The sequence below is a fragment of the Onychostruthus taczanowskii genome, unplaced genomic scaffold (assembly GCF_017590055.1).
Source record: "Onychostruthus taczanowskii isolate IOZ18803 unplaced genomic scaffold, ASM1759005v1 scaffold2, whole genome shotgun sequence".
In the NCBI taxonomy this organism is placed as follows: Eukaryota; Metazoa; Chordata; class Aves; order Passeriformes; family Passeridae; genus Onychostruthus; species Onychostruthus taczanowskii.
In genome coordinates, this window is record NW_024499239.1 from 11,887,067 (window position 1) to 11,907,241 (window position 20,175).

Here is a 20,175-nt window from a genome sequence, read left to right on the forward strand (position 1 = left end):
TGACACCAGACTTATTATCAAAAACATTAGATAAGAAATAGTACTGAATACATATAAAATTAAATATCATTGCTTTTTATATTTTCTGCTGATCTACTATTTATAACTAGACTTATTAGGGTATAACTATCCTAAACAGAGCTTTTCAGGAAAAAAAAAAAAAAAACATAGAATGTAACACTCAGAGAACAAGTTTCTTGAATAAAATGAACAATCAGATACCTACTAAAACATATTATGCAAATAAAACATAATATTTTTCCCTTGCCTATCAGATTCCAACTTGTCTCTTAGCAACACAATACAGACTTTTTTGTTTAAAGCAAAGCACAAAAATTGTTCACATGCTTTGTCTTGCACAAATTGTGTCTTTAACTCTTTTGTTAAATATTCCATTTATTTTGGTCATATTTCCAAAAGAAACAATTTGTTCAAACTGTTTAGCCAAACACAATGCCATTTGGCAAAGCACTGTGGTCCTCCATAAAGCCAATTCTCTACAGATAATTGTTTGCAAATATCACTAGTCCAACCTCTACAACATGCTGATTTTGAAATCTGGGCACACAGAGGCCCCTCTGCAACTTTCTTCCAAGAACCTCAAGTTCATTTCCTGTAACCACCAATGTCTGACAAGACATAGAATGAACCTCTCTGGGCTTAAACAAAGAATCAAAAAAAAAAAACAACTGCCAAAAAAGAATATTTCTCCCTTTGTATTAATTTTAAGGCTGATCCCTGGTTACTATTTAGAACAGTCACATGGCAGTTCCACTGTTTATGCGTTGCAGTCTTACAAAGGATGGTGATGAACCCCAGACAAACATCTTATCCTAACCACAGACTCATTCTGTCCCCCTTAATAACTGTGGACTTGTGTGCACTGTGTCCTGCACAGAAAAGACAAGTATCCTGAGTTGCTTCTCCAAAGCAGATGAGCTTCCTGGGGCTGGAGGAAACCTGCTGGAGCTGGCTGGGCAACACAAATACGTGCTTCAGCTAGTTGCCCTTTCTGTGTGGCTGTGGGGATGGAAGCTGCTGGTCCAGCACATGCAAGCCGCCAGGCACAGACAGGAATGGCCTGGAGGAAAAGGGGAAAAGGAAGCGCCCAGCAGCTCCCACTGCCCCAGCTGCATCCGTCCCCTCCCTCCCCCATTTCCTCACATAAAATACTGGACAGAATATTTTACTGATTTGTTAAAATATGTTGAAAGGCTCTTCTCTTCCTCACTAAAGATACAGCCCTTCAGTTTTGAAATTTATTTCAATACTTTTTATAAAATGCTTAATTTATTGTTAATTAACAGCTCACTGTATTGCTATCCCCAAACTGATCTTTATACAGTAATTCTGTTTCAAGGAATCCCTTCCATCTTGTTGGAAGCATTTTATAAAATTCATTAGAAGACAGTAAAACAGGTGCAAGGTTCAGCATTTTTTCCCCCTTTTTTCTGGCAACAAGTAGAAATGTGTCTTAAACTGGAGACTCCTTGCAGCCTTTTCCCTTTACTGGGATATCTAACTGTTTTACAGTCTTTATACTCTTGTCATTTCTCATAATAAAATCTGTTACTATGACAAAAAAATCCACTAAAAATTATAAACTGTTCTAGTTATTCAGTTGTTCCATCACCCAGCTATCAAGATTTGAGCTTCAACATATTTTGGAAGTACTGAAGGAAGATAACGTGGGTACATTACTTTTGCATTTTTTACAACAGTCTATTTGACATTACAAGAAACCCTTGACAGACCATAGCCAAAATCCTAAGGTAAGGAGCAAAATATTTGATCATTATCTATCAATATGAAGACAACTGGTTCTTGTACCAAAATGTCTGTTTATATTGATTTCAGATAGGGAGGAATGGACCAAAACAATTTGACTAAATTGAGCCATTGGCCATTAAGCTGAGCCTGTTTAAAACAATGTAATTATCTAGTTAGATATGATTCTACAATCACATCTGGCCATTACTTAAAACAGCAAAAATGAAAAAAGAGTTTTAGGAATTTGGAATTCAAATGACAGACTACAGATGTCAAGAAGTTTGAGTCGATCTCTAAAGTTAAAGAATTAAAACTTCAATAATTGATACTACCTATGTATACAAGAGAAGTATCTATCTGCAAGACAGAAACCAGTCATTTTAATATTAAATTAAATTAGTATTATTTAAGAAAAGGAGATTAAAATACAAGTATCAGCCAGAATCTGAAACAGAGTATTTTGCTGGAACTAAATGAGCAACTGAGGGGAACAAGAAAACAACACCACTTCAGTAAAAATGACAACTTAAAATAGAATTTTTAAAAAATATAAAAATCTAACAGTATAGTTGAAGCTTAAGGTGAGGCTCTAGTTCAGTTTTTAATCTCATCCTAATCTCATTTTAATGCACTTACACTCCTGTATACAAGAAGGTGTGTGGGCACCCTTATGAGCTCCAGAGCACAAGATCCTCTTCCAGTCATCAGGAGAGACACTGGTGCAGTTTAGGCACAGTTTAAGTGCCCCAGTGGGGAAGATGGAGGGGATGCAAGAGAGATGGGAGATAAAACCAGACCATATTCTGTTAGTCATGGAACTGCTTGTTCAAACAAGAATCCAACAGTCTCTCTATCTCTGCCTACTTATCGCATTTCCAAATTTATTGAAAATTAAAAAGAAGATACTGCTGAAAAATCCTAATCTGGAAAAAGTTAAGGTGCTGTTCAGATTCGGCACCATGTACGAGCACAAAGCAAAGGGAATTAGAGGGTCAGTAGGCCTGTAGGGGATGTCCCTTGCTACTTAGTAAATACTGTTAATTCTTTATAATGTCACGGTAACCTTGTAATGACCTTATAGAGCTACAATCCTTGTGACTGCTTTGTAACATTATAATTTCTAAACTGCTACCCAATTTACGGATTTTAAAAACTGCAAAATGCTGCATTTTCAGATGTAGATCTGAAGATGAAATAAGATCTTGTGGTTTATACACAAACTAAGTATCCAGAAATGCAAACAGAAATTCAAGAGAAGAGAGACTGCTCACCTCCTTGAGGAATCTACTCTGTAATCTTTAGCAAGTTACTTAATCTTTCTATGCCTTCATTTCCCATATATAAAACAGGGTAATACTTGCTGTAAAGGATAAAAGCTATCACATCTTTTTAAAAACCAAGTGTCACAGAAAAACCTCTAGTTAAACATTTAAAACAACTTCTTGCAAATAAACATCCATTTTCTCTGTTATCCAGAGCAAAATTTCCCCAAATATTCTCAAACATTATATCTGCTAAGCAGTTTGATTCTTTATATAGGAAGTGATACCACCAAGTCCACAACTTACCTCTTTTTAAATCAGCCTTATAAATCTACTAGTTCTGTAAGTTTCTACTACTTATCATGACAGAGACAACAAGATTCACAGACATACAGCTCATACCCCTACCTGAGACTACAGTTTAGATCACTTGTCAAATTTTGAGCAAGGTATGAAGGATTCATGTTTCACTGACATACATTCAGTATGGCAAATAATGACAACTACATGTACATAAGCATGTACATGTTCATAAAACAGACAAAGACAAAAGTCCTATTGCAAATGCAGTAACTATATAACCCATTATAATTTTTTGGCTTAGAGCCTTTTTCAGGTGTTAAGATATACTCAATCAAATCAGATTATTGATTACAACTTTGGTATTAAACAAATCAAACAGATTTTGTGAGGAAGACCTCACAAAAAGGTATGAGAGCTAACAGATGATGCCAGCCCAACTGTAGTGACAATCCATCATACATCAATATGGGCAGGGCTCTTGCACTGAAGCCTGAGATGTTAACCACAGAGGCTGGAAAACAGTCAAAGGCATAGCACTGCCCCCCCAAAGAGGGTGTGGGGCACAGCAAAAGGACTCTTGGCATCATTCTCAGGGCAATATTTTGTCTCACGCGAAGACCGGCTCCAGCAAGTTCTGAAGGAAGCTGTGCTCACGCCTTCTCTGCAGGGAACGCATTTTGTGCCTTTGATGGGATACCAGGGAGGAGTTCAGCAGACGCCTGAGATAGCTCTAGACCTAACCAAAGATGAATGGGGAATGTGTGACTACATCTCTGTGTATGAAAAGAATAAACAGGAGCAGTTAACATGAGAAAGAACATGGAGAAAATTTCTGCGAAAAGAATAAATAAGACAGGGACAACAAAAGTGATGTACGATCCCACCTTTTCCTTAGAAAACAAGAAAAAATAATCTTGCAAGTATCTTTATTTTCTCACTTGACAGTATTGGAGATGATATCCTCTAAGCTGTGAGCCTGAAAAAGTAATTTCATGTTAAAAGAAAAAAAGCTTTTACAACTCTGACAATAACATCACAAAACTCAATGACGAATTACATTTACTTTATTTAATTTAATATTACATGCATTTTAGACAGTGATTCATATTATTTACTTGCACAAGTAGTCATTCCCAATATACAAGTAATAACCATTGCTTTTACAGTGGAATTCATTAGCATGCACTTCACACAATTGTGTGCAGTTATTTTTTCCAGTTAGAAAATATTAAGGTAATTATTTCTAAATTGATTTTATACATGGAGTTTCATTTTGGTTTTATGCAGACATTGCATAGTTGATGCTTAGCTTCTCCAGAAAGACTGGGATGTGGTACCACTATTGTTGAAACAGATCAAGTGACAGTAGCAAACAAGAAGATTTGAAGAAGAGGCATAACTTTCAGGGTTGAAAGGTCAGCAAGTACAGCCTAGGATGAAAATCAAAAAGGCTTGTTAAATTTGACATTTGAATCAAATTTCCTTAAAGCAGGTTAAGAAGTCAGGAAAATATTTAAATACTGACTACAATACTGCCAATAATCAGATATGGATATGGCTAGAAACAAATTATACTGGTTTATGTTAGTACCGTATGGCCTAATTTTTCATTCTAACATTTCAAAGAAAAAACAGGTATACCCAATGTATATTACTTAAGTAACTTTATTTTAGCCTTTAGCCTTACTTCAAATATACACTGCATCATGAGTGAATAAGGAGTCTAACATTTCAACTTGTTTCTAAAAATAATTGGGAATTAAGAATCCTTATCCTGTGGCTTGGCTAGTACTTATGAACTAAGTCCAATGTAATGCATCAAATAATCAATGTCTTCTCATGAAAGTATGTTTTAAAAAAAGCCAAAGAAAGTGATCACAAACTCTCTAAATCTGGAAAAAATCCATCACTGTATTTTTGAAAAAAAAAGGAAAAAAATTAACAAGTGACTATGTATAATAATAATAATCTTCATGCTAATAACTTCATTTTCTTCATTTCCTATGGTAGCACACACAGTGAAATTTCAGATTCACACTGACAAAGTAAGCTTGTGAAATTTTTGTACTTTGTAGAACAGAAGCAATTAAAATGTACTGAGGAAAAGTGTACAAACCTCTGCAATATTTCAAAAACAATATATCCCACTAACACAGATTATATATTAAAAAAAAAAAAACTTAACTGTAAAAAATAATTTTATAACACTGCATTTTTATAGCAAATATGCTTTATTTCCTTTTATTCCAGAAAAGCAGCATTATGTACTGCATGCTCACAATTTCCTTATTTTTTATCTAAGGTAAGAATTTAGACAGAAAGATTTGCACTATGCATCATGTGCCATGTGAAGCTTAAGTTACTCTTACTGGCAAAGCATCAGAAACTATTTCAATCTCCTCTAAGTGAAACTTATCCTTACTTCAGCTGCAGCCAGTGATGTCACCTCCATCAGGTTGACTGCTCGGAAAGCAAACACAGCAGCTGCCAGGACTGAAAGAAAATTTCCAATATTTAGGTTTCTGACCTGATAAGTAGTGGTTAGAATTAATCTTGACACAAAATACCAGTTTTCACTTAGTTTAATTATTTTGATTCTGAAGAATAATATACAACAAGTGGCCGTGTTTGAGTTTCTTCGACTGCTCTTTTAAACAGAGAGAAAAACGATAACATTCTTTCAGGAAAGTCTGAGTGAAAATGCGTCAGTTTAAGATGAACAGGTTTTAATTAAAAGGGACAAGCTGTCTTATATGTACAAATGAAACCAAAACCTTTTCTCTTCTACTCACCTACTTTGTATTTAAAACTGACTCAACTGAAGATACATGCTTTCTTTAAAACATCCATCTTAAACCTTCCTAAACATGAGGACATTATTTAGCTAAAAACCTTTCAAAGTGTCTTAAAAGATGCCACTTTGAAGGAAGAAACCCAGCAAAATCAGGGAGACTCTCAATTGCTTTAAGTACCATAGAGGTAGTTGCCATAAATAAAATGAATCTTGTACTTTGTGAAAGGTGATGAATTCATTCACCACTACCACTGAAGCTGGAAGAACAGACTGTGTTCTGTTCAGAGAGCACTTAGTATTGTTTGAGTACTGCCGTTAAAAAAATTACCTGACATATATTTTATTAAAGATGCAGTATTCATGCAATTCCATTTTTCTAGATGATATATGCTTTGTATGTAACCTGCTGTTTGCAGGTTGTCAAAGAGCAACTATTTTCTTCTCATCACAAAATACACTGAAGCTAACAAGTATTTGCCTTACATTCACACAGACTTCACATGTTTTGTAAAAATAATTCTATTACCAGCAAGAATTTCTAGAGAATTGTATCCCAGGATTCTGTCCCACAGAAGCAAGAGCTGGTCTGTAGCTAAATAACCAGAAAATGCTCGTACCATCCACTTAAATGAAATTCGTAGCCTGCAAATAAGTGACAGACAATGGTTATTATATTTCTGCCTCCCATAATGATCAGATTGTCTGTAAATTGAAAATATTTTATTATCCTTCTGTATTTCTCTTCTCTTCCAGGAAGAAAAAGCATTTTCTCTTGCTGCAGTAATAATCAATATTTTGATTTGCAATAGCCATCATAAAATTATTTAGCATCTCATTTGATAAAGTACTAATCATTCTCATAATCATTCTGATCAAACAATCACATTAGAGTGATCTTCAGCTATTATCACCCTCAATGTTTCATCCTTTCTGCTATTATGCTATTAAGATGGATACCAATTAAGACAAAACGGTTTTCAGGTTCTGTTGTGCCTGGCGCCATGAATTCACTATTGAATGACTCTTGCTCTCTTGCCTCTTCCAGTACATTCTGCTGCAACTAACACATCTTGTGTCTTCTGTCCCCTAGGAAATACATCACTTAGTTCCATCAGACACAACGTGAATTACTGAAGCTTAGTTGAATAATGCAGCACAGAGCATTTCTCACAGAGCAACTCTCTCTCTTTCACAGAGCATACAGAAGAAATGCACAAAGCACAGATACGCAGGTTAGACAAAGCACTCCATCTGACTCTCAAGAAAAAATGGAGCACTGATGGTTATGCTTTTGTGTAATTTCCTATAGATCTTCAATTAAAACAGTACAGAAGAGCATTTTCAGAATAATGAATGTGCAATATTTGTAACAAGTCAGAAAGAAGTACTTACGGCTGAGCTCCAATTTCTCGGAGGTGATAGAAGAGCTGGGGCAGATGGGTTTGCAGAAGAGTCTCAAAAAGCAAACACAATGATACAATGCCCTAAAGAAACAAGATCATATCATGAATAATAACACTCATCCTCAAATCTGGGAAAACAGTAGCAGCATGTAAGTGTTCATGAATTGTTAATTCAAGCAATAAAACACTATTAATGATACAGTATTCAAGTCAGGTGAGAAAGGCACAAGCAATTCTAATACCTTCGGTCACCAAACTCTTGCTCCTGCAATTCCATGTATGTATTAGCAACATGGTATGTTCTGATAGTCCTTTGCAAGTCTGAGTTACTTATGGTGTTTGTATGTCAGGGTTGAAGTACTTAATGGGTTATTATAACATAACCTACTTGAAATATTTCCACTTTGCTGAAACAGACCTCAGTTGCACTAAAAAATAAAGGATGTGAGAAAAAGTATCTCTCTGATAAGTAAAACCAAACAGCAATAGGGATAACTACAAAAATAGTTAAACATAAACACATTTTAAAAATAGTTTCAAAAATTACCATGGAAATGAATAGATTCTTTTTTGACCCCTTTCTCTGCTATTAAAGACGGAAAGCACAATACATAGCACTGAAATGGTATACCAAGGATAGGATTTTCTTTTAACCAGGAAATATTTTCAAAAAGAAATGTAACTCTTCAGCACTTTTTGAAGGAAAAAAGAAATATCTACTCTGTTTTATTCTTCACAAATAGAAGACAAGCCAATTTTTACAAATCTTGTACATTCAAGACAGCTGATCCTGGTCACAAACAGACAAATTATTTAAACTCATCTCATAGTACTAAAAAGCACATGCTGTCATACCAAGATTCTTCAGTTAAAGAAACAGACACTAAATCTGGAAACAATATCTCTGTACACATATTTTAGTCCCTTTACCCCAGACTATTTTGGAATCCATTTATGTATCTTTAATGAAAGCAAATTTGTGTGACTCTTTGAACTGAAAAATCTATTGGATTAAAAAACTTCACTCTTATAAAAGACCCCATACCCTCATAAAATGAGAACTTACTATTTTAATAAGGTACACGATAGCAAAGACTAACACTGACATAGAAAACAATAATATCCAGACTGGAATTACCTAATAATTTTTCCAAGCTTGCCTGAAATATTTTAGTATATATAAAAGGATACATTTCAATCACATAGAAAACCATGCTACTGTGTATTATTGTTCTGCAGCAAACAGGATATCAAGTGAGTGGATTTAATTCCTAATGAACTTACAGAGGGATGAGAAGAGATGGAATGGAGTCTGAAGAAAAAACGCACATACATCTCACGGAATATCTGATACAATTTGGAAGGTTCATGGTACAGAAAACAAAGTGGAGCAACTGAAAGGATAAAAGAATTATAATTGACTCAACACTGTAAACTGCTAAAAGGGTTCAATGATTAAGAGCATGAAGTATGAGGAAAAGCCAGGTAATTCATAGTACCACAATTTACAAAAACAGTACTAAATCAATTATTGAGAAAGAGATATTCAATCACAGTTTATCATTTAATGCAAAAAGTCAAAAAAGGGAGTATGATACATTCTAGGTATTATTCCTACATATTTCAAGAAGCTAAACCAATTAGAACCTGCTTACTATAGACCTGGCTTCTGAATCATAAGAAATACGCTGTAAGGAAAGCAGCCCTAAGGTGCAGAGCAATGTGAACAGTACAAGTCTTTAATTAAACTGTCTCTAACTTTCAGTGTGCCATGGGGCCAGTGACCAGCTCCAAATTGATGCCCTATTTGTAAGGCCGCTTAAAGACAGATATTGTGAAAATGAACACATTAAAAAAACAGCTTTTGGTTGCCACAACAACATCACTAAGTATGACAAACTCATAGAGACATGTTTATTTCTTACAAGATCTGTAAACCATGGACATTTGGTAGTTTACTGTTTAAAAGTCTTCTACTAGACCTGATTCAAAATAATAATTGGTTACATTTGTAAAACAGCAGCTCTGAAACTCTGCTTATTTCATAAAACTCTTACATACAGTTATATGTATGCGCTGCTCAAACACAACCATCACTCCTTGAGACTGACAGTCCATACACTCAATGCATTCTCACAGACAGTTGTCATACCTTTTTGTGAACAGCCTTTTGATCTGTCCAGTCATCATGCTAACTGCTTCACTATACAGGTTTAATCATTTTAGCTGACAGTTTACATTTTAACACACTCATAATTTCTATCTCTACATTTACCTTCCCCTCCATTTTATTTATACTAAGCTAGGGACATGGATATATTGACCTGTGTATGTATGTACATATACACACATAGATATATGTACATTTCTTAATATTTATATGGATATATGCACATCTGAATTTATTTTCTTATCTAAGTATTAGAGAATGTGGCCTAATACCAAAAATGGTGTCTGTGTATGAGAGGTGGGGTGCTAAGGTAGGATGAGATGTTCACAGAAACATGTATTTCCGTGGGGGCCAGAAAAGCAAAGGGTGTTACCTGTGCTCATGTTTTTAATGCTTGAAGATGGAGGTGGAAAACATGTCAGTGTGCTCATGTACATAACGGCCAGGAGGGTAACAGAAGAGCCTCTGACAGCTGGCACCCTGACAGTGAATGCATGCAAACAGGAAAAAGGGTATAGCATTTTCGTAAGGACCCAGACACTTCCTCACATAGCAGCACAGCATGGAATATAGCAGATGCTCTGCTTGGCCACAGCCTTGCATTACCATCTTTCTGCTGCCTTGCTTTTCACCCTTCCTCTTTCTCAGAGCCAGCCTCTTTCTCAGAGCCAGCTCATATTCTGAGCCTGTGCAAAGAGCAAGGACAGGAGGGAGGGAGGAAAACTCACACCTCCGTTTGGGAGATGCTGTTCTCAAGGGCAGAGTCAAATCCAAACATTTTGAAAAGCAGTTCACACAGAACAAGTGAACCTCACTGAGTCCCTAAGAAATAGTTTGTAACTTAAGTGCTCATTACTCCAAAGACTCTGGATTCCCTACTCAGGTTCAAATCTGCATTTCCTATTTCAATTCCATTATTTTAATGATTATGCGTGATCATTAAACTTCATTATTAGCAAAACATAGTATTTTAAGTATAATCTTACAATCTACTTGCCCTGTGATGCTATAAACACTTTTGATAAACCAAAAGAAAAAACCAAAAAGCCATAACATCTAATCTCACATCTGCAATAGCTGCAGTATGTCTGTAACCCCAGGAGATTTTTCTTTTTTTCCTAAAAATCTTGTTGATATTTGTGCTTTCCACTTTGCAGTAAATTGGCAAGCATTACATTATGTAATGCTCTTTTAACATCTCTTATAGGTAAATGTAGAGAACAACAGGCCTTTCACACTGTTTATGTTTTTAAGAACTTTTTTCGTTGGTAACTTGGTCTACCCAGAAGTGAAACACAAGGAAAGAGCACTTTGTTGGTAAACTTTATCCCTCTATTCATATACATGAAGATGTGTAGCTTAGCTCAGCTATTAGCTCTCAAAGAAGGAATTCCCAAACGGCAGCAAGCTGTAATATGAGTAAATAAAACAGCCTGAAATTTAAAAAATTATATTCAACAATCTTCATACACACACACAAAAAACCATAAAAGCACATACATACACAAGTTTAAAAGTTGCAGAAAAGCATACACAGTTGTAAACTACAATATGAGGAAAAGCAGTCCTGAGGTTTTAGCTTATGAGAGTCACACTTACCATACATAGAAAAGCCATGAAAAGGAATTACACCTGCAAAACAAAAATATTTCTTTTTTTGTTCTTTAATAATCTTCTTTATGCATGCAAAAAATAATATTCCCCCTCACATTATCAAATTGTATTCTGCCTACATAGGGAATAAAGTATTTCCTTGTTATCACACCTGCACAGAGCTACATCTTGTACACATGTAAGTACAGTATCACCTATGTCAGTACAACCAATGACATGCTTAAACACAAACTACAGTTCCTAGAAAGTCAAGTAAAGCTCAGTTTCTGTGAAGTTGTTACACTGGCTTTGCTGATATCAGAACCTAATTTCAGATAAATGACAACCCATAAGTGTCATGCACTGACAAGAATGGAGTAGGAAAAAAAGAAGGCCAAGAACTCTAGTAATTCATGTAGTACTCAGATAGAACATCCACAGTACTTGGCAGTTGTAGCATGACAGCTCGCTCCTCCTTCCCAGCTGATCTTAGCTCCCATTCATTAGATTTTATATAAGACTGGTAAGAGGTGGCTGCTTTGGAAAAAGATCTTAAGAATAATGCTTCATGGCTACAAAGCTGCAAGAATTGCAGAGGCAAACATAGAAAAAAGTGAAACAAAAGTATGTACTGCAACCGACTATACTGAAATACAGAAGACATAAAAGACAAGGCCAGAGACACAGATTTAATATTGGTGATGTAAGGCCTTGAAACAGGAGGAAAGAGCTTGAACTTGAAATACAAAAGGAGGGAAAGGATTCAATAAGGGATTGAAATGGTCAAGGTAAGAGCTGAAAAAACCAATTATAATAACTGAAGTTATAACAACAGCAATGACATTAAAATTACATAGATCTGTTGTGTCAACATTTTGAAAGGAGAAGACCTTAGGGTGTGGTTTGTTAAGTACTGAAAAGCTGGGAGGTCAGCCAGTTTCAGCATTCATCATTCAAATCCTCTAAATGCTGATACAAGACTGAATACAAGCTGCTGTATCACAAGTTGTTTTCCTTCTCCTTCCCACACACACAAACTCTGTTTGTGATCACTAACACTAGGCTGAATGTGGGTTTGGAGTAGCTTCCATCCAGCTTACGCATTTAAATTAATAAATTTCACAGAGTAACAGCAAAACATGACTTGTAATAGAAAAAGAAAATATCATGTATTTGAGAAAAAAAAATCTTTCCAAACTACCACTAGAGGAGGCAATAGTATAATTCATACCATTTGGAGGATAGAAAACAGCATATTCTTCCATCCCGAGTTTTCCTGTGAACCATCAAACCACAAAGAAAATGACATTAAGCTGTAAAAAGGTATAAAGATTTAACAATTTAAATTAAAAAACAGATTTTAAGTTATAATTACAAAAATCATACCTAATTACATTGTTGACCATATGACATAGTCTAAAATGTGGCAAGCAATGCAATGGGACAGGTACAATGTCAGACATAAAACTGAAATGCAGCACCAATAAAGAAGGATGACAAACAACAAAAGAGGAAAATTTCAGCAATGTTGTTCCACTGAGATTCTATCTGGGCATGTCTTAGGAGCTCCAAAGGTGTTTGCTGCAGACCTGGAAGACAGTGAAGCTCTAGGAGGGAATAAGGGCAGACTGACCTAGGGACAGGAAAGGCCTTCAAACAGATATAACCACAGATAAAAAATATTCAACGCATCATTAGGTCTGCAACAGAGGAAGAGGGACATTCTGATATAACCAACAAATATTTAAGTAATCCATTGGATACAAGAGACTTAATTAAGTCAAGAAAATCACTGATCATATACACTGATGGTATAACTTTTTTATCTTCCCTGCAAAATGAACACATGGTATTATTAAATCATATTTTAACTACAGAAATTAATAATCCAAGATCTATTAATAAAAATTAACAACTTATTTACAAATACAGAAGTGATATTAAATATAATTACAAGTAATTAAAATTTATAATTATTTTAGTTCTAAAATGAGAACATTCAACTAAAAATTTAATTAATTACATGAAAATGTATAGAATATTCTGTATACTCTATTTACTTTTCACAATAGAATTTAGCACATGGAACTTTCGTCAGGTTCAATAGAATCTGGACCTTGATAGTTTGCTATAGCATGAACTAACTAAACTAAAACAAAAATCAACCTGCAAAATTCCTGCCTATGAAAACAAAATCCAGTGTTTTCCAATTACATAAATAAGTTGCTTCATGAAACTAAAAATTATCTTCTCCTTTTCTTTTCAACAGTTTGCTTGTTGCACAGCCAGGAATTATAATCTGGGAGGAAGAGTATTTTTAGCATAAAGCACATCTCTTGGAAAATCAGCTAAAAATAGGACATACAAGCCTTTTGGATTTGCACTGCACAGATTTAGGTATCAGCAACATCATTCCCCAGGATTTGTCTAGGAATATGCAGGATGTTCTCCATTGCTGTGTTTCTGGGCTGCCACAGCTCTGTGTCTGAAGTGAGACCTGGGATCCCACTACTGTTTTGCTCTCAGGTGAGCCCCCTTTGCTTATTTCAGGGAGTAGGTAAAGAAAACTCCATAATTCATTGGAAGACAGTAAAAAAAGCAATAAAAAAAGAAATTAAAAATTAGAAAAACATTACTTATAGCGACCTAAGAAGCAGCAAGATGAAAACTCTCAGCAGAGGTCCCATGCAAAAAAAGTACTTAGGGATCATATTTTGCTAAATACACAGGCACCAGGACCAAGAAAATCAATGGGAATGTAGAAGATGAAGGTGCATGGGAAAAAAAAATGGTTGGATTCAACCACTGAATGATTCAAGAAGGAAGGCAAAATTAGGAACCTCTAGGTAAAATCAAGGCAAGTGAGGTTCTAAGAAGCATGGAAACATCCAGAAGAACGGCATGAGAAGCTGGTAGAGAAAGCAAGTGCACTGAATCAAGAAGTCTAAAGATTGGTAAGAAAAATAATGAGACCTCAAAAGTCAAAGAACATCCAAAAATAAGCTAATACTCTGGAAGATGCAATTCTTTTTTTTAAAAAATCAGTGCTAAATATGCTTGGTAAAGCTCTACTGTCCCACACTATTGAACAGAGCCCACAGTTATTTAGCAACATGTTCTGCTCCTGTCTACAAATATTTGCAAAACTTACTGCTTTGTATAGACAACATTCTGTAACAACTTCCAGTTGCTAAATGTATTGGAGTTGCAGAGGACAATATTGTCTATTTAAATGCCTAGCTCCGATGAAGACAGGCATTGTCATGATTTTACCATATTGTCATAGTTGCTTTTAATTTCTCCTGGTAAAACAGTGCAGAACTATATAGAGGAAAGTGGAGTAAAAGAACAATATTGCAATCTGTGATCAGCTTCTAAACTGTCATAATAGAATCTATGCAGAAGTCAGCTGGATACATTTTTATTAACATTCTTTAAAAGGTAGTCTACTAGGTGTAATGGACACAAAGCAAATTCACATACTGTATTAGTGCATCAGTTAACAAAAATCTACATGATCTGTTTAAAAACAACTCTTTTTACCTTGTATGTATGATTTGGGTGGGGTGGCGCTACTGTAAGTAAAGTGCTCCAGTACAGAAGTATCTCGGGAAAAACACAGCAACACCTGTAGAAAGGAAAGTCAGCTGATTAACTGGATCAAAGCAATGTCAAACAAATGTAATGTCTTAATTAGCACTTATTAGATGCTATTTAAGAGAGCCAATAAGGTTGAAAGCTCTTCACCACCTTAGTATGTTTTTCTGCTCAAAATTCCACGCTCACTTTGAACTTGCTATAATTTTACATCCACCTTCATTTGTTATCAGTTTTATATCCACATTCTTCAACATTTCTCCTTTCACCTCAGCAGGTGTTCATCCCCTTCTGTCACAACATTAGTGTACCTTACATCTTTTAGGCTGTTTTTCAACTCAGTTACTATGAGCTGGGGATGTCCTAGTAAGTGAATAAGCAAACTAATAATTTACACTCTCAAATGTGTGCAGCTCTGCAATACATTTGCTTTCATTCCCAGGATCTTTACAGAATGTTTGCATGCAATTCAGCTCTTTCAAAAAACAGATTATAATGCTCACCTTGTATCCCAAAGATCAAAATGCACACGATATACTCTAAAGTATATTTGGGGTTTATTATTTATATAAATGTAAAAAACTCCATTCACAGCAACTGAGTATAAAATTAAGCAGTAAAGGCATTCATAAAAAAAAAACAAACAAAAAAACCACAATAAAGAATCTCACCCTATCTGGAGTTGCAAAAATGGTAGTAATTAGTACTGTACTTTAAAATCTTCATGTTTGCATGCACTGAAAGGCTGCACTATGAAGAATGCACACGAGAGGGCAGACATAAGGCAGACTTCAACCCACTGCTGACTTTTGCACACCTGAATCCCTCTCTGCTGGGGTTTAAGCCCAGCTGGAAACCGAGCATCACTCAGACGCTCGCTCCACCCTCTCCCCCTCCACCCCGGTGGAATGGGGAGGACAATCAAAGTAAAACTTGTAGGCTGAGATAAGAACAGTTTAGTACGGGAATAATGGCAAATGATAATAATAATGATAATAAAAGACTAATATGTCAGACCCTTCCCAAACCCAGATCGGCCACCCGATTTCGGGTAACTCCCCCCAGTTTCTCTACCAGGCATGACGTTCTGTGGTGTGGAATATCCCTTTCATCAGTCCTGGCTATGCACGCTCCCAGTTTCTTTTGTGTACCTCCTCACTGGCAGAGCATGAGACAAGGAAAAAGTCCCTAGTATAAACACAACTTAGCAATGCTCTAAAATATCAGTGTGTTATCAACACCACTCTCATTCCCAATCCAAAACACAGAACTGTACTACTGAGAAGAAATAAACTCTACCCTAGCTGAACTCAGGACACTCTGCTCTTGAAGATTTTAAAAGTTTATTTTAACTGTAGTCAAGGTGTAAAAGGAGGATGTGTTTCACTACACAATTTATTGTGAATAACAATGAATGGATTTTTCCTTCCACTAATTGGTGCAAACATATTCCACATATCAGCATTGGTCAAATGGAAACAAGCAAAATTACACATCTGACTATTATTGCTTTATTTTTTTTTTTTTTTTATGGAAAGCAGGTCATATTTTGAGACCTTTTTCTTTTTTGAACCTCAAAACTATTTCTCAAATACAAACATCTTTTAAAAATGAATAATACTTTCTTTATCTCAAACAGTTTAAGCTAAATATTTTTTTTTTTGTGCAATACACAATCATGTTCATAGCTGCCAAAATATCACTGACAATAACAATGCACAGGCAAATGTAATTCTATGTGTATGTTAACTGAGGTGAACGAAAGAGAAACCAATCTGAACAGGACATAAACTATGTTCTCCCATAAGGGAAAGAATGTAACCTTCATTTGAGGCCCTCTTTTTTAGGAATACAGTGTCCAGTACCAGTATCTGGAAGTCTTTAAATGAAGACTCTGCATCTTTATAAGCAATAGACTCTAGCTCAAACCTAAGCTATGACTACACCCAAAAAACTCTGGGCAAGGTTCTTTGTACATATTCATTCTGCAGGATGTAAGACTAAAGTAATCCAATTGAACTTCTGGCCTGAATTAAAGAATTTATGAATTTACTAATCCATGTGTTATTTTCCTCACAAACAAAATGAAAGTGCTAAAGAAAACAATGGCAAACTCCTTTTCAAGTACAGAAATATTAAGCAAATTATTGGATATTTATAATCCAAGTGAAAAGAAACCACTGAATTCAAATCATTGAGGGAAATAAAAAAACCCAAAGTCAAAGCTTTTATCAAAAAGAAATTACTATTGTAAGTGTACCTGTATTTTATTTCAACAGTTATGAAGAAGTAATAAAAATAAATAAACTTTGGGGGAAAAAAACTCCAAAGATATTAAAGGAAATAAATGATGTAATTTCATAGTGTTTTTTCTGAAAACAGTTGTATGCTACTGAAGAGGTACCAATAATGAAACAAAATAGCCTCATCATTATTTTAAGCCTAAATTTTCTTCTTTTGCTGGACATTTCATCTATTCCACAACACACAAAAGACACATTCTGGTCAATGACTTAGAAAACTTAAGAAGCAGTAACTAGTCATAAAAAAAAGCCATAAACCCAGTGCAAACCCAGAAATAATGTATCTGGTTTAAACTAACATTTTATTATCTATCTTATTTAGCCAATATTTAATTCCATTTATCATATTAAATCAATAAATAATATCCCATATCACAGTGACTCATACTACAAAATTTTTCCAGGGGCTATGGAACAAAATAATTTGGCAATAAAGCATTTGCAAATTAGGTTGGAGGAGGAAATTATCAAGGAAAATGGATAACTTTTTTCTAGAGCAGAGTCTGAAGAATACCACAAAATAGCAATCAAAACTAGAACAACAAATAATTAGAAGTTTGAGATATTCTCTGCTTCAAAGCTCTGCAGTAAAACTAGCTACATAATTTTTCAAAGATTTTTGGTGAGACTCCTTCAAACTACTGAAGACAGTTTAGTCTTTTTAATGATTTTCATTCTGCAGCTATTCTTTTAGTGAGTAGAGATATAAAAAAGGAAAACATTCCACTGGTTTATATACTGAGAATGATGTGCAAAATGTGTTACTGATGATCTTAAAACAAAATATTATATAATATACTAGTTCATACCTCTTCATAGTTTATAACCCCCTGTCTACTGCAAGTGCCAGTTAATGACTAATTAATGCCATGGTAGTCTACATAACAAATGAAAAATAAATAGAAACGAGATTTTCACATCCCAAGATGAAGACACAGTGTAAACAACAATGAAGATCATCTTTGACCATTAAATCAAGAAAAACTCTTACATGTATGTAAAATATCAATGTTTGAGTTGACATTATTCAGACAGTTTGCAAATTTCACAGAAACACTCGGTTGGAAGAGACCTTCAAGATCATCAAGTCCAACCCATGCCCCAACACCTGCAAACTTCATGGACTCTGCTCATCCATCCAACCATTCCAGGACTCTCTGCAGAGCCCTCCTGCCTTCCAACAGATCGACACACGCTCCCAGCTTAGTATCGTCTGCAGATTTACTAATGGAAGACTCAATATCCATGTCGTCAATAAAGACATGGAACAGAACTGGCCCCAGAGCCCTGAGGGACACCACTGGTGACTGGCCCCAGCTAGATGCAGCACCATTCACCACCACTCTCTGGGCCCGACCATCCAGCCAGTTCCTAACCCAGCAAAGAGTGCTCCTGTCCAAGCCGTGGGCTGCAGCTTTTCCAGGAGAGTGCTGAGGGAGACAGTCAAAGGCCTTGCTGAAGTCCAAACAGAAAATATCCACAGCCTTTCCTGCATCCACCAGGTGGGTCACCTGGTCATAAAAGGAGACCAGATTGGTCAAACACAACCTACCCCTCCTGGCTGGGTCTGATACCCTGGCCATCCTGTAAGTGCTGTGTGATGACACTCAGTATAAACTGCTCCATTACCTTACCTGGTACAGAGGTCAGGCTAACTGGCCTTTAATCACCAGGATCCTCCTTCCGCCCTTTTTGTGAATGGGTGCCATATTGGCCAGCTTCCAGCCATCTGGAACCTCACCAGTGAGCCAGAACTGTTGGTAAATGAGGGAGAGCAGCTTTGTCTGCCATCTCCTTCATCACCCTGGGATGGATCCCATCTTGTCCCATAGATTTATGAACATCCAAGCAGCTCAGCAATTCTTTGACTGCCTCCTCTTGGATAACAGGGGACCATTCTGTTCCCTGACATCATCTACCAAGCCAGGAGGACAGTTGTCCTGAGGACAAGCCATCTTCCCACTAAAGACTAAGACAAAGAAGGCATTAAGCACTTCTGCCATCTCCTCATCTGCAGTTACTTAGTTCCCTCCCATCCAGCAGAGAATAAAGGTTGGTCATACCCTTCCTTTTGCCATTAAAATATTTATAAAAACATTTTTATTATCCTTTACAAAAGTTGCAAAATTAAGTTCAAACTGAGCTTTGGCCTCTCAATTTTTTGCCTACATGCCCTAGCAACCCCCTTAAATACTTCCTGAGAAACCTGGCCCTCCTTCCAAAGATGATACATCCACTTTTTATTCCTAAATTCCTTCAAAACCTTGTTGCCCATCCAGGCTGGACATCTGCCTCATCAACTCATCTTTGGGCACACAGGAACAGACTGTCCCTGTGCCCTCAAGATCTCTGTTCTGAAGCATGCTCACCTTTCCTGGACTCCTTTGTTTTTAAGGGCTGCTTCCCAAGGAACTCTCTGGTTAATTCTCCTAAATATGCCAAAGTCTGCCCACCGGAAGACCAATGTGAAAGTCTTATTGATATTCCTCCTCATTTCACCAAATATCGAGAACTCTGTAATTTCATGATCACTGTGCCCCAATTGACCTCCAACCACCACAGCTCTCATCAGCCCATCTTTATTTGCAAAAAACAGGTCTAACATAGTCCTTCCCCTGGTAGGCCCCACACACCAGCTGCAACAAAAAGCTGTCCTAAGCTGTCCTCCACAGACTCTATAAACTTCCTGGACTGCCTCTTTTCTGCTGTATTAAGTTCCCAGCAGATGTCTGGTAGGTTAAAGTCATCTACAAGAACAAGGGCTGGTGATCCTGAAACATTCTCCAGCTGCTTATAGAATAAGTTGTCCACCTCTTCCTGGCTGGGTGGACGGTAACAGACTCCCAGTAGGATGCCAGCCTTGTTGGCCTTCCCCTTAATTCTTACCCATAGGGACTCAACTTCATCATCATTAGTGTCAATACCTATGGCATCAAAAGCCTCCCTAATATAAAGAACCACCCCTCCACCTCTTCTCCCT

General features: G+C 36.2%; 1 protein-coding gene across 1 annotated transcript in view; it reads right to left on the bottom strand.

Moving 5' to 3' along the window:
- Window positions 1–4,386: 4,386 nt before the first annotated feature.
- Window positions 4,387–20,175, bottom strand: part of TBC1D19 (TBC1 domain family member 19) — a 48,895-nt gene continuing 33,106 nt past the window's right edge. The window contains exons 14-21 of the mRNA XM_041402811.1: window positions 14,839–14,923; window positions 12,527–12,571; window positions 11,302–11,334; window positions 8,817–8,926; window positions 7,522–7,613; window positions 6,656–6,771; window positions 5,758–5,828; window positions 4,387–4,765 (exon numbers count right to left, since the gene is read on the bottom strand). Coding sequence (XP_041258745.1) covers window positions 4,691–4,765; window positions 5,758–5,828; window positions 6,656–6,771; window positions 7,522–7,613; window positions 8,817–8,926; window positions 11,302–11,334; window positions 12,527–12,571; window positions 14,839–14,923 — 627 coding nt within the window. The 3' untranslated portion in view covers window positions 4,387–4,690. The remainder of the gene's footprint in view (window positions 4,766–5,757; window positions 5,829–6,655; window positions 6,772–7,521; window positions 7,614–8,816; window positions 8,927–11,301; window positions 11,335–12,526; window positions 12,572–14,838; window positions 14,924–20,175) is intronic.